Genomic DNA, 16,205 nt, shown 5'->3' with positions numbered 1-16,205 from the left:
GTTGGTGTGGCGCAGTTGGTAGAGGACGGAGAGAGGAATAGAGGTGTACTACCTGAGCTCCGGTGGCGGGACTGATACGAGGAGGTGGCGGTGAGCTCCGGTTCAGAGCCGTGCAGCGGAGGACAGTGCTGCAAGCGACCATCCTCCAAGACCCTGGTGACTCACTTTAGGAGGCGTAATCGATCCGCCCAAGAGGCGGGAGTAGGCGGCGGCTTCTCCTGGGGGACCAGCTGAAAAGAGGTATGGCCTGCCAGTGATTGACCGCGCTGGGCGGGAACAATACAGGAGCCCTAGTGTTAAAGCATTGAAGGAGGACGGCTGGAGAGGCGGATCCACCGCCCATATATGAACAAGTAACCTCTCACAGTTAAAACTACTGTTCAGGTATAGTGCATGTTACAATAACACTAACCTGCATTACAACAACACTGGTACAACAACCAGGGAATGTTAAAAAGAAATAATAATAAGTGCACTTATTAAATATAAATACTGCAGTATAAGAAAATACCATATCCATTTAATATTGGATCACAGCACAGGGACAGCTAAAGACGTCAGTTTTACAGACAGAGTTGATTACAGACTACAGCCGTCAGCGTCTTGCACCTCCTGTTAGAAAGCAACCTCACAGAAATAATTTAATGGTAATGCATTCAAGTTACTAAACACACAGAGACCTAAAACTAGAGCAATCAATCCGTCAATACAGGAGTGATTATTCAATATTTATTTCCTCTCTGTTCACAATACCAATAACCAATAACCTCCATAGTTACGTAACTATAGATACATTTATCATACTTACCTAGTTTGATGGAGTTATAAATCGTCATCTGGACTAACACTGCGAAAGGAAAAAGAACAGTCAGTCTGAGAGTAATTACTTCCTTATATAGGATTTACTAGTGCACCATAAATAAAATTTTTCATTTGTTTCAAAAGACATTGAGATATATAGTATTTATAAGAGCGCTATTGTAGGGACAGATATAGAGTATAACTTCGTACAAAAATGTTATTATATTCTAGTTGGCAATTGATTGTTACATATAACAATATCTATGGTTATGTATGTTCAGTATGAGTTAACAATTTGGATTTAGGTGGCTACTTACCCGAGAACAAGAGAAGATCCGACACGGAGCAGATTAATAAATGTGTTTATGGGTTTGAGGGTGAAATATTGGATTAATATCTGAAAAGTGAATGAAATTGAAATTGTTTTTTTCGCAATTCTTTAATTCTGTAAATTTTATAGAATTCTTTTAAAAAATCCATATATTAATAAATTAATATCTAGTTATAATGTACCAAAGAAAGTGACGAGCATTTATTAAAAAAGAAATTATTCTCACCTCTCTACGAAGATTCAAGAAAGAAAATACTTCGAACAATCACCAAGAGGTAAAATTAAGATCGTTTAATAAAATATCTACTCGAACGTTACACTGTGCGCTACCTTAATGAAGACCGGAGTCTTCAGCCGCCAATTTTCCACTTCTCTTCGTTCTTCTGGCTCTGCGAGGGTGACGGCGGCGCGGCTCCGGGACCTGACGACCGAGGCTTGGCCTGTGTTCGATCCCTCTGGAGCTAATGGTGTCCAGTAGCCTTAGAAGCCCAAGCTAGCTGCAAGCAGGTAGGTTCGCTTCTCTCCCCTCAGTCCCACGAAGCAGTGAGTCTGTTGCCAGCAGATCTCAATGAAAATAAAAAACCTAACAAATACTTTCTTTTCTAGGAAGCTCAGGAGAGCCCCTAGGGTACATCCAGCTCTGGCCGGGCACAGATACTAACTGAGGTCTGGAGGAGGGGCATAGAGGGAGGAGCCAGTGCACACCAGATATAGGGGCAGATGTATTAACCTGGAGAAAGCATAAGGAAGTGATAAACCAGTGATATGTGTAAGGTGATAAAGGCACCAGCCAATCAGCTCCCATATGTAAATTAACAGTTAGGATCTGATTGGCTGGTGCCGTTATCACCTTACACATATCACTGGTTTATCACTTCCTTATGCCTTCTCCAGGTTAATACATCTGCCCCATAGTACCTAATCTTTCTTTTAAGAGCGCCCAGTCTCCTGCGGAGCCCGTCTATACCCCATGGTCCTTACGGAGTACTCAGCATCCACTAGGACGTCAGAGAAATATGGATTTTTATGACATCCACTTCGGAGATCAATAATTACCAAGTCCCTTGTGGTCTTTCTGCCGGGTATTCCACCTAGCGGGTGTCCGGAGTGTCCCTCCTTGCTCCAACGCAGTAGTGTGGTGATTCTCCCTTTGTTAAGTCCACAAAAAGGGTTTTGGAGTCTACCAAGATGTATAATAAGCAGAGTCCTGTAGAATTTTCAGCAATGCCCTGGTCAGAGATACGGCTCCTTAACGCGTTTCACTGTCAATTGGCAGCTTTATCAAAGGTAATTATTGATCTCCGAATTGGATGTCACAAAAATCCATATATTATTTGTCCTGCAGGACCTAATTCCATCACAATCGGCATTGGTTGCATATTAGTAGCTTCTGCACAGAGACTGCCCTAAGAGAGACTAACTACGGTCAGAGATTGGCTTATATGGCTTTATTTTAAGTATATGTTTATTAAAACTGGTCAGTGACTGGCCTATACAAGTTTTGATTTCAAGTGTATATGTGCACCTATATGACCATTATCGTTTTTAGAAGAATTTTATTAAACACCCACAAGGGAGGGTTAGGGTAGGGAAAAGGTGAGGGTTAGGGGGCTTCCTGGGGGGCTTTCGGGATTTTGATGGATGGGATGCCGCTGTTGGTATACTGACCAGTATACTGATCCCCTTGATAAATGATAAGTAGAATCTGATTGGTTGAGATGGACAACATCTTCATTTCTGTAGTATAAACCCACACTTTATTAAATATATCCATAAGACTGTTGCTCATATACAGTAAATACTACCATAGTGTGCATGGGTATCCCATATGACTTTTGTGTTATTGATCCCAGTGTACATTTCTTTGTATCACATATTTCTTTGTAACCCATATTGAGTGGTGAACTGAGCCATCGCATAGTCCGAGATATTATCTGTATAAGTTCTAAATTTTAAACATTAGTATCTTTTAATGCAACTTATGTATTATTGTAGGAGGATTGTTTCAGTCGTTTCTCATCTATATCAGAGAAAGTTCAGACCAAGGCCGGTGCAAGGGTGTTCGGCGTCCCCCTGCAAACTAGAAATTTGCACCCTGCCTCCCATACCTAATAAAGGGACAATGGGCCTAATTCAGAGTTGATCGCAGCGCAAATTTGTTAGCAGTTGGGCAAAACCATGTGCACTGCAGGGGGGACAGATATAACATGTGCAGAGAGAGTTAGATTTGAGTGGGGTGTGTTCAATCTGCAATCTAAATTGCAGTGTAAAAATAAAGCAGCCAGTATTTACCCTGCACAGAAACAAAATAACCCACCCAAATCTAACTCTCTCTGCATATGTTATATCTGCCTCCCCTGCAGTGCACATGGTTTTGCCCAACTGCTAACACATTTTTCTGCTGCGATCCACTCGGAATTACCCCCAATGTACGCTGAAGTTGCACACCACAAAAAACGGGTGGGGCATGGCCACACAATAGTACCAATTCAAATTAATCCACACAGTAGCACAATCTTTTTCACATTACACCACACATAGCGCATATAGAGGGGACTCGATGCGCCGCTGTCGGTATTCCGGCATCGGTTTCCTGACCGCTGGGATTCTGAACGTCGGTAAATCATACCAAATCCGTCTTGTCTTCCCGGCCAGCCCCAATTGTCTCCACTCCATCCCCTCTACAATACAACAAATGTGGCAGGCTGGCAAGTGGCAGCTGGGAGTGCAGTATTTAACTTACTTTACTGCCGAACACGGACCTGCTCTGCCTCCGATGTGCGCAGCATCACTGGTGTGTGTGGTGGAGCTCCCTTTCTGCGGGGGCTTGGAGCCTCTTCTCGCTCTAACAGATGTGCCAGCAGGCTTTATGTAATGCAAGAAAGCTGTGATGGGTACTGCGCTTAGGGGGATGGGGCCACAGGTGACAAGTGTCCCCACAGAGAATCTTCCCACTATAGGTGCTCGAAGTGGCGGTATCCCATACCATACCACTGTATACCTCCCTACTTTGAGTGGCCCCTTCCTCTCCGGCAGCAGTAGACTCTGGCATAATGCCAGAGTCTACTATGCATGCGCAGGTCTCCGGGAACATGGCGCCCAAACCTTGTTCCCGGGCACACCTCCAGTGCGCATGCTCAAATCACTTGGAAATGGCCGCCATGGCCATTTTTGAAGTGATTTGTGACCGCACAGCAGGGCCGCCGTTGCAGGACTCCGGAAGGGTAAGTATAATTTATGAGTGAAATGTGTGTGGTGTGGGCCCCCCTGGACCCAGGGACCCATATGCACTGCACACACTGCACCCATTATAGAAATGCCTATGGATAGATGATAGACACACTGACAGACAGACAGACAGACAGACACATAGATAGATAGACAAGACAGACAGACAGACAACCACAAATAAAAACTCACATTAGTTCCTCTGTAGGGTCTTGGGCTAATGATCCTGAGTCTTGGCAGGTGATGAGATGGCTCCATGGAGATGGGGGCATCTAGTGGCTCCTGGCAGTACTGCAGTCAGCAGTAACTGCAGCTCTCTGCTCCTCCCAAAGCTATTCTTTGTAAGTCCGTTCCTCCCCTCTCCCCCTGTAGCGCCACTGCACTGACACAGGAGGAGATTACATCAGCGGCATGGCTGATGATCAGCGGCATGGCTGGAGTGGGGACTAGAAGAGCCGCAATTCATTCTGCATGTACAGGGATAGGCGCAGTCAGGGCCGGCTAAGGGTCTTTTTGCCGCCCGGGCGGCCATAGGGGGCGTGGCTTCATACAGGGAGCGTGGTCAGTTACGCCCCCTGTACAGTAGGAGCGCCGCTGAGATGATGTGCGGTGCGCGATGACGTCATCGCGCACCGCACAGCAAAGATCCTCTCCACGAAGGAAAACTAGATGCTACACGACTAGTTCCCTTCGTGGAGAGGACCTTTGCTGTGCGGTGCGCAATGACGTCAACGCGCACCGCACATCATTACAGAAAAGGTCCTCTCCACGAAGGGAAACTAGACGCGTAGCATCTAGTTTCCCTTCACAGCGGGACAGTGGCCAGCGGCAGCAGGGGGCACAGCAGCAGCGGATCTTGCAGTGGTGCGGCGCCCTCCGGATGGCGCCGGCGCCCTCCGGAAGGCGGCGCCCCGGGCAAAAGTCCTACTTGCCCATGGCAAGATCCGCTACTGGGCGCAGTGGCAGCCGGCAGCAACAGCTCACAGCACAGGAATGCAGAGCAGGGAGAGCGCCTTTCCAGCCTGGCGCCTCCCTGCTTTGCATCCCTTTGATGAGTGGGTTCTGCCAGCTCTGGTTAGGACATAACTCACATATTTATCAATTATCACAATTTTTTTACCGATAATTGTCAATTCTTATTACTGCTGTTTAAGAATTTAAGATTTGCAAGCATCACTCTGCTGTCCTGGACAGACGACTGTAAGGGTTCGGAGTCTCGCCATCTGTCTTGGGTGCCAGAGTCTCCCTGCTCGGGTCATGGCTGTGCTGCGGCGACAGGTGGCCGGCTCCCACTCATGGTGCGAGGTTGCAGTGTGTCTGCCAGAGTCGGTTGGTGTGAGCACTGAAGCTCTGGAATTGGGTACTCTTCATGAAAAGAGACTGCTTCCTTGTGTTTCTGCAGTTATGGGAGCCGCTATTTTGGAGACCAATGCATACAGTATAACCAATAGCAGTGCTCTTTGTGGTTTCTCAGCCAATCTCAGTCTACTTCCCCTATAAAAAGGGGTTGGATTTGAATCGAACTCTGCCAGTGCTTTATGTTACTCTTCCTAGAAGGTGCTTTAGCTTGTGCTAACGCAGACATCCTCGTTGCTTGGTTCTCTGAGTCACTGGAAATCTCCTGCTTTTCTCGCCAGCACAATACTCAACTATCCTCTGCGCTCTGGTTCCAGTTTCGGTACCGGCACCACCTCCTGTAGCTGCCAGCTCGCCAGGTGCAAGCTGTGGGATATCCAGAGGTGTTGGTGATTCCTTCAGTTCTCTGCTCAGTTGCTCAGTAATCCGTTTCCATGATTCAAGTCTTTCAGTCACATTTTCCATATTTCCAGAGTTTGCAGTCAAAGTCTTTCAGTCACATTCACCAAGTATCCAGCATTCACAGTTCAAGTGTTACAGTTGCATTTACCAAGTATCCAGAGTTCACACTCCAAGTTTTTCAGTTACATTTATCAAGTGTTCAGAATTTACAGTCCTAGTCTTTCAGTCGCGTTTTCCAAGTATCCTGAGTTTACAGTCCAAGCATTTTAGCCATGTTTCTCAAGAATCTAGTTCTTATAGTCTGAATTTTGCATCCACTATTACCAGGTCTCCAATTCTCACAGTCTGAGTCTTTCATCCACGCTTTCCAAGTATTCAATTCCCACAGTCTGGGTCTTTCATCCATGATTTCCTAGTATCCAGTTTTCTCAGTGACTATCTACAAGCCACCATTACCAAGTTCTCAGCTTCCACAGTTATTGTTTGTAAACCACTGTTGACAAGTTCCCAGTCTCCACAATCGTTATTGTCTCACTACAGTTATCTAGCTCAAAAGGTAATGTCAAAATTTTGATACAAAATTACTAACCATGGTTATGTGATACAAAATAAAATTCGTTACTAGGATTGGCAACGTATGTATTTCATTTGGGTTGGAGACCAAGGACTGTCCCAATAGCTATCTATAGTTACCATCTAGCTCCCTGAGTGTTCCCATTTATGTGAATCTGTGATTATATATAAAAACTGTGAAAGATTATAATATCTAGTTTTTATTTTTATGTGAATCCGTGATTAATACAAAAGTTGTGAAAGATTATAATATTTAGCTTTTTATGTGTAATAAATTTTATACTATGCAAAAAATATTATAAGCACTTTTCCTTTTTTGCACAATTAATTTATAGATACTGCAGGTGTTTAGCGCTCTCTTTATAATATATTTGTGACTGTTGCATAGTTTACTTCTAGCTATAAGTGGGAGCAGCTTGTTTTTTTAATAAGTGGCAATCGGTATAAAATTTTGGTTCCTTTTCCTTAATTGGGATTAGGGCAATATTTATTATAACCAGTATATTGGTGCGCCTGAGATATTGTCTGCCCACAGACGTCCGGGGAGTGACATTTAGTTGACCTCCCAGTACGCCTGTGTGTATACAAGGATTGTTTAACCATAAGTGATGCTATAGTATTTGTCCTCAGTTTGGAGCTGCACTATAAGGCCATATATTTCCTACATAACTGATAGACGTGATATTAATAGTAGGAGTTACTGCCTCCTATAATTAGGAACAATAATATGGAACTGAATTACCAGTTCCCATATCTCACATCATTTGCATTAACTCCATAAATTCTATTGTGCAGTTATACAAAAATGCATGCACACGTGGGAATGAGGGCTATGATGGGCTGTTCATTCATACTAAATCACACCAGCGATCATAGATTATAAAATGACAGGCTGTGTCAGACCGTACAACAAGATTGGTGTTGTGGTATACTGGTTTTCTTACGTATAGAAACCGAAAGCTGGCATACATTGCATGATTTAATATACTATTTAGCCAAAAAGATACACATTTTCTGACAGACTAAATATAATTAGACGATCCTCATGCCCCGCTTCCTATAGTCACGTGGGGTGTGGTATTGAAAGTCGACAGTAACTAGGACGACAATGTCTAGGTCGACCACTATTGGTCGACAGTAACTAGGTCGATAGGGTGTCTAGGTCGACAGGGTCTTTAGGTCGACATGTTCTAGGTCGACAGGTCAAAAGGTCGACATGAGTTTTTAATGTTATTTTGGTGTCGTTTTCTTCGTAGAGTGACCGGGAACCCCAATTAGTGCACTGCATCCCCTCGCATGGCTCGCTTCGCTCGCCATGCTTCGGGCATGGTGCTTTCGATCTGCTACCGCTTCGCTCGGCACAGATTACTGTTCCAATCGTAGTCCACGTGGATCGTTAAGTAGGAAAAGGTTCAAAAAAGAAAAAGATTGTGAAAAACTCATGTCGACCTTTTGACCTGTCGACCTAGAACATGTCGACCTAAAGACCCTGTTGACCTAGACACCCTGTCGACCTAGTTACTGTCGACCAATAGTGGTCGACCTAGTTACTAGTTACTGTTGTGCATATTAATGTGTCTGAGAGCAGCACTTTCTTAAGTATACATAAGCATGTGGTTGTTTCTCACTATGTTATCTTTGAGTGATAAGCAGTCACATAAGTGTACACTACATAAGTGAATAGATTAGGAGCTATTAGAATAGAAAAACACATGATATTAGCGGCGCATGGCTGTACTACATGCCCTGACGAAAATGTTGACAATATAACACTGAAACGTTGGCTTGAGAGCTGAGTTCTGTCGTTTGTTGCCATGAGTGCCGCCGGCGCCGAATACTTTGCTGTGATTTGGGAGCTGCTTGTTTCCCATGGAGGGCACCGGCATTTACATCTGTGCTATACACGCTAGGGAGGAGTGCCGCTGAACTGTTCATGTATATATCCCTGGCAGGGAGAGTAACACACGGCACTGCAGGATTTATAAGTAGCAAAAACTTTACTTCTGTTTCTCTCTCTCTGTCTATATATATATATATATATAGTACACATACATGCACATATACATACATACCCACGGAAACCCTCCTTGCTAAATCCTGAGTTTGCCACTGGTCAGCATGCTGGACGGGATGTACTAAAAGGAAAATGCAGTAAAAACCTGTTTTCTGTGTTCTACCGCATTTCCTGTATGTACTAAAACTCTGTGTGTGGTTGGGGGGGCGCAGAAGGCTGAAGTTTTGCCTAGGGCGTCAAGAAACCTTGCACCGGCCCTGTGTCTGACGATCACAGCTACTCAGGTTACAGTCTTCGTAATCACAGTTATATAGTGTCCTGTCTATGAGAAGAAACGAAATTCGATCTTCACACCTTCTCCCTTCAGTGGTCTCTGTCACTTCAGCTCCAGTCCATTCGTCAGATACCTTACTACAGCCTGACCTGACAGCCATGTATATATAAAACCTCTGCGTTGCGAGCATAGATGGTGTCTAGATGATTCCCTTTTATTATAACCTTCCACATTCTCTAATATTTTATCGGCTATACTACTACTTTGCTGAAACTGCCTCCACCAATATTTCTCCGGGAAGCTCTTCAGTGCTAAAAAGAAAGTGGCGCAAGAAATTCTTTGACTTGAATAACAAATCTCGTCTCTTTTAGCCACACACAAACAATCCCCATCTGCCTCCCTTTTCCCTTCAGCATGAGAATCTCAAGGGTGAGTTGAACATTTTCCTCTCCCATAAGGCTTCAGTTAGCATTAGGAAACTTCACCAAAACTTTTAGTACAAAATGAAAAAAAAAATTACTCTATGCTGGTGAATAAACGGGTCCTAGGTTTGATCGATTAGTTTTCTGAGAAATAAGGTTTGCTCACATATGAGAGTAGTATGGATGGTGTAATGGTTCGCATTACTGCCTCACAAAAGTAAGGTCATAGTGTGTGGAGTTTGTATATTCTCCAGTATTTGCGTAGGTTTCCTCCTAGTACTCTGGTTTCCTCTCACAATCCAAAAATATACTGGTAGGTTAATTGACTTCAGACAAAATGAACCCTAGTATGAATGTGTGTGCGTATAAATGTGCTAGGTAATATAGATTGTAAGCTCCACTGGGGCAGGGACGGATGTGAATTGCTAAGTATTCTCTGTAAAGCGCTGCAAAATATGTGTGCTATATAATTTTCGGGTAATAAATAAATATGACCCCAATAGAAAGAACTTTATAGTTCCGTTTATAATCTTCCCCAACCCTTGTCATCTTCTCCTGGGGAGTCTGAGGGATTTCATTCATATTTATCAAACATTCTTCTTCCATGCGTGCCGGAAAACCAGCTCTCTGTGCTTAATGAGGCTATTTCTATATAGGAAACGTGCCACTATCGAATCCATGCGATCCTCTGCTGCCCAGGTTCCTGATGGCTTCTCTGTTCAATACTATCAAAAGATTACGAAGGAGTTTGTTCCCCACCTCACCACTGTTTTTAATAAAATTTTGGGAGGTGCCTCTTTTGCCCCTGCCTCAACCTCGGCCAGTCTCGCTACTGAATGTTGCTCTAAAAATGTGCGCAAACGTTTTAGCCAACCGTTTGCATCCCCTCCTCACTCATTTGGTCAACCCACATCACACAGGATTTATTAGACAGAAACTCCCTTCACTTGTCCTGGCGCTCGATGCAGAAAAGGCCTTTGACTGTAATTCCTGGTCATTTACATTTGAGGTGCTTAGAGCTATGAGGTTTTCTGCCAAATTTCTAGGTATACTAGCATTGTATTGCTTACCATCAGCCACGGTCACGGTTAGCCAAATTACCTCTCTCCCTCCTTCGGGATTACCAATCGCAGGGTCCCCTTTCTCCCATAATTTTTGTTCTGATGATGGAACCCCTAGAAGCAAGGATTTGCACTAATACTAACATTGCTGAAATAACAGTTGGTTCTTCCAAACACAAAATTGTGTTGTATGCTGATGATATTCTCATTTTCGCTAGCTACTCCAACCCAGTTCTTGCAGTCCCTATTTGCTGAGATAGACCTATATACTTGCTATTAAGAATATAAGTATAACACTTGTAAAATAGAGATCTTAAACTTCTATAGCTCCAATGCAGTTAAATCTTCTCTGTAAGAGACATACCCACTCCACTGGCATAAACAGAAGATAACACCAAGGTGTTTTTGTCATCTGTCGACATCACCAACTTTTTCAAGCTAATCATCCCTGCATTTTCGCTCAAATTAAATCTGATCTACACTCTTGGTCCACCCACTTTATCTCCTGAATAGGTAGGGTGAATTCAGTGAAGATGATCATTCTCCCTCGGCTCCTTTACCTCTTCCAAACCCTCCACTCTTTGTCCATTCATAGGTCTTTAAATTTCCGCAGTTTCACACTTCCTGTTTTACTTGGGCAGGCAGACACCCTTTTGTTCATCTAAAACTTCTCCAATGCCCTATGCAAAGTGGTGGACTCAATATTCCGAACTTCAAAAAAAATGTATTTGGCCGCGCAACTAGCTCAGTGTGTATTATGGTGCAATCTTGGAGACAAAAAATTTGGGCAGAAATGTAGGCAGATAGTTTGGAGCTATCTACTGTATCATCCCTCCTCTGGCTTACCTGGCCACTACATCCTAGTTTGTAGCTCACTCACTGACTGTGTGGGACTGTACTAGTCAGAAATATTTGACTGTTCCACATCCTTTCCAACTCTTTGATTTTTTAATATTGTCTGCGGAATCATCATCTTTACATGAACCCCCAAAAATAGCTTGGGAGACAAACTTGGGTGGCACATTGGATGAGGATGATTGCTCGGATATCTTGGAAATTGCTGCCCCCAGCTCAATTTGTGTTAAAGTTAGAGAAAACATTTACAATTTGTTACCAATGGTACTATGAGTGTGATTCAGAGAAGTACGCAAAGCCGATGTTCCACAGAGCTGAGCAATTATCATCAGACTGTGTATGTGCTGCATTCACATTGTGCATGCATCATGGTGCAGCTGAGTACCTACACACAATGAGGATTCTTTCTCAAAGTGATTGACAGGAAGTGACCGTGTGGGGGTGTTAATACATTTTAGCAGGGAGTGGTTGTTAAAACGCAGCCATGTCATTTCCACTTTTAGTGAGTGTCATGTTTAAATGCAGAAAGGAAGATCTCAAATTATATGTGATCTAAGGTGTGGTGATTACCTGCAGAAATAATCACCAATAATATTTACAAGTGACTGTATATATATCATTTTGTATTCTTTCAGCTTAGATGTGCCAAAATGGCTGGCAGGTGATGTCCTGTATTTGACCTCCATGCATCTAGGCTGTGTGAGAGAGAGAGTAGATTCTGTCTTATCTACAGACCCTAAAGTTAGGAATGAAAGCAATGCTCCATGTGCAATGACCAGACCAGAGGTTATAAATCTTGATAAGGGGGATATGTCCGGATCAATCACCCGATGGAAAGGAAATGAATTCCACATGTTGAGATGATTAAGCCACTAAACTTCCTGGCTAGTCATAAAACCATCCAGGGGTGACATGGTACAGATCCTCGCTCTCTTTGAAGGAGATTTAAATGCCTTTGGGCTACACCCCTCCCCTTCTCCTGTCTTTCTTTTTTATCACCAACAGTATGTAAAAATGGTGTATGTTTATTGTCCAGCAGGGAAGTGGTTAAAAATCCCAAGGGTGGGGGCCTGCTGCAGCTGAGGGCTATATCTGTCCCTCTCACTGGGACAAAGAGGGCATTTCTTTGGGACTCAACTATATGTTGGAAATGACTAGGGCTATTCTGTGAAATTCCCCCACAACAGAACCACCTAAGTTCGTTTGAGTATGTGAGCTAGGTTTTCTGTATTTTTATTTATTTTAATTTGGTTTTAAGATTACTGTACTCTGTGTTTTTAAAATATTCTTAATAAGTTTTGTAACATCTTCTTGTAACTAAAGCTCTGAAGTATTCTTGAAATAAAACATCTAATTTTTAGTTCTGATTCTGTGATGCTTATGAACCAAAACCTTGTGTGGCCCACGTCTACCTACTTTTCTAAGTATTGCAGTGTGTGTGTGTGTGTGTGTGTGTGTGTGTGTGTGTGTGTGTGTGTGTGTGTGTGTGTGTGTGAGAGACAGGTAGAAGCGAAGACTACCTCGCATTTAGATGCTAAATTCTTCTTGCTGGTGGCTTCTAAGGTGTTTGATTAATCCCGTGTGTCAAAAGTGACCCCCACGTCGCATGTGGCAATTCTCAAATTGGCATATTTGTAGAATTGGCCGGCAGCGTCGTGACAGTGAGTGTATCTGATGTTAGTTGTGAGCCCTAATGTACAAAAACATGCACCTGCGTGATTACTGACAGGTCCAGTCTGAGTAGCTATAGATCTCCCCTTCAGCCCAGTGTTCATTGTTCTTGCGTATAGGCTGTGTGTGTGTATGCAATTTTGAATGAGTTGTGGTAGCACTGGTGGGTGTATCTTTTAATTTCTGGGCAGCAGCTTCACTTGCTGGTATCTGCAGTTGCTTTGTGTAGGAAATCCCACTTGCAGCTGCATACTTCTCTGAACCAGGCCCTATGTACCATCTCATCTTAGTAAAATGTTCCTAGATGGAAGGGCTACGCCTCTAAAGGTTTTTTTATTCATATGTGGTGGTCATGCCCAAAAATCTGAAACCTCTGGCAGGAAGTTATTAATCTCATATCCCATAATATACAAAAGGATGCAGTTAATTGGCTGGCTGTCGGGATCCCAGCGATTAGGATACCAATGCCGACATCTGGAATCTCAGCACATAAGGGCTATTCCCACTCGTGGGTGTCCATGACACCCATAGAGCAGGAATAGAACCTGTGGTGAGCACCCCAATGCCGGCATACTGGCGGCCAGGATGGCACTGTTGGCATATTGACGGCCAGCATTCCGGCCGGCAGTAAATTATACTGAACCCTCTCCAAATTCCCATTCCATGAGAACCTATGTTCTTCCCCCTCCCACTGAGTCTCCAAACAGCAACCAAGTCCCAAAACTAATTAATACGCCACATAGTTTATGCTACCACTTGTCAGATAGCCGCTGATTGGAAACAACTGGCTCCTTCTTCTTTATCTTTAATTGCATCTTGAATTTGGTATATGAATCATGTGTAATACATGACCAGTATTCCTGCTCCCTCTCCATTAAAGTTAGGATGAGATTCCTCATCCTTTTGATTGGTATCCACCTGTCAAGATCTCTCTTTGTTTTATCTCCTTTTATATCTTTGTCTGTCTCTGAATCGCTGCCACACAGTCCTTCACTTGAGCTTCTTCTTTCCCTCTTTCTCCTTTCTTTACTATAACATTAGTCACTATACTGTAATACACAGTATATTTTGATAACTATAGTCTGTATTACATTCCTGCTTATTATGTTTTGCTATATGTGTCATTGTATTTATTCTGTGTGACCTGCCAATAAACTTTATATGAAAAAAATAATAATAATTAACATTCGCCCATATGTGCTAATATGCACATGAAGGATAGGGTCTCTGAAAATAGCTTGTTCTTTGCAATTTGCTGGGAGTGAAGTGATCACAGTAGCAGCCACTTCACTCCTCTATCGGAACCCCCCCAGCAATTATCTGCACAGGCGTGACCTGGTGACCACGCATGTAATGTGTCCATTACCATGGAGGGTTCTGCGGAATGTAGCCCAAAAGCTTCAGCTGTAACACCATCTTCAGAGCTTGGTAAATCTGGTAGCTACAGAAATGGAGGGACCATTTATGAAGGAAGAGCCGCAGCAGATATACATTATACTGTACATTAGGGTGATACTTAATATTTGCGGTGTTTTGGGGGGATATGTCTCAAATAGTGAATGATAAATATTCTCCATATACTGTACACTGAAATCTGCTCACCCTAACTTAAAACCATTATCATTCCAGAAAGCTCCAACACAAGAATCTAGTAAATTTGCTCGGAGTTGTCCTCCACAATGGCCTCTATCTTGTAATGGAACTATTAAGTAAGGTAAGTTGGTTAAAGACATCAGGCATGAATCTGAGGTGGACACCGATCCACTGGCATTCATAAATCGTGATTATTGCGCATAACTAGGCAATTTTAATTCAGGTATATTGTGGTGGGTTCTCTCATTGTGAAAAATGGGCATTCCAGGGTAGGAATTGTATGGCAAAACGGTGGTTGCTATTGATTGAAGGTGCAATTGTAACACCCCCGGGGTTAGCAGGGTATGTCTAAGTGGCTGAGAGAGGTATCACAGGTGTTGGGTGGATATGTGACAAACCTTTCCCCTGAAATGTTGTTCCCTGTAAATTGTTTCGTAGTACCGTGCTCAGAGATAGATTGATATGGAAGATAGATTGATATGGATCAGAAATGAGTCAGCAATTGCAACATGAAGTCTTTTTATTTATCAGCAATGAACTCTGGATTAGGGATGATTGGTTAAGGGATGTTGCTTAGGTTGTAAATTACAAAAAGAAGGCTTTGGCATACAAGAAGAACAGGAATATACAATTCACTATAGTGCACACCACAAAAGATCATGCAAAAGACAAACAATTTGAATCATAGAAGAAGAAGAATTGGAATCAGGACGAAGAACAATTAGATTCACAAATTAACATAAAATCATTGGAATCATGAAATAATATAAGACACTGTGCATTAGGGTGCATCAAATGCCCCGACATTCGGAATGCTTGCTGTCCCTATTCTTAAAATGTACCTTTTTAGCATAGAAACAACTGTGCAAATTTTTTTGATGTTCAATTTGACTTAGGTGGTCCACCTCCACACCCAAAAATTGTCTGTATCTTGGTACTAAAGCACGTGTATTGTATTGTATTATACAAAACAACTAACTTTAGCAAAACGAAGCCAACTTTTGTATGTGTGCCATGAATGCTTGTCTTACATTGATTTAAGAACATAAGAGCATAACAAAGAAAGGGAACAGCATGAAGCCTCATGGGCCTATTGTGGCTGTTCCCATCCAAATCACAAATCATTAATCAAATCATTATTTCTTTTTCAGATAAAATAAATAGAAATTTATAGAAATAAATATAAATAAAATAAAATAAATAGAAAAATAGAAATAAATAGAAATCTTTAATCACCATGGGCCACATAAATATCATCTCAGATTTTGTATGCAATATATCCTTAACAATTCTAAAAAAATGTAGCATGGGGACAAATCATTTTTCTTACTTTTAAAAATTCATGGGGCGTTTGATGCACCCTACTGTGCATTCCATTCTATAATGTGATGATGAGAGAATGATAGCAATATGTTCAGTAATTCCAAATACTAACTTTCTAGCTTTCCCTAGCCAAGGTAACAAATATCTTCACTGGCAAATATAGTCTATTGCGCCCCAGCATGTCAATGAAGAATGGACACACAGATATGGGCCCTCATTCCGAGTTGATCACTCACTAGCAGATTTTAGCAACAGTGCAAACGCTAAGCCGCCGCCCTCTGGGAGTGTATCTTAGCTTAGC

At 42.7% G+C, this 16,205-nt stretch overlaps 1 protein-coding gene across 1 annotated transcript in view; it reads left to right on the top strand.

Moving 5' to 3' along the window:
- MATK (megakaryocyte-associated tyrosine kinase) overlaps nt 1–16,205 on the top strand; it is a 156,422-nt gene that overhangs the window by 119,418 nt on the left and 20,799 nt on the right. Inside the window, exon 7 of the mRNA XM_063914846.1 lies at nt 14,618–14,702. Coding sequence (XP_063770916.1) covers nt 14,618–14,702 — 85 coding nt within the window. The remainder of the gene's footprint in view (nt 1–14,617; nt 14,703–16,205) is intronic.

The sequence above is a fragment of the Pseudophryne corroboree genome, chromosome 1, assembly GCF_028390025.1.
Source record: "Pseudophryne corroboree isolate aPseCor3 chromosome 1, aPseCor3.hap2, whole genome shotgun sequence".
Taxonomy (NCBI): domain Eukaryota; kingdom Metazoa; phylum Chordata; class Amphibia; order Anura; family Myobatrachidae; genus Pseudophryne; species Pseudophryne corroboree.
Note: the sequence above shows the minus strand (reverse complement) of the source record. Positions and strands in the feature narration are given on the sequence as shown.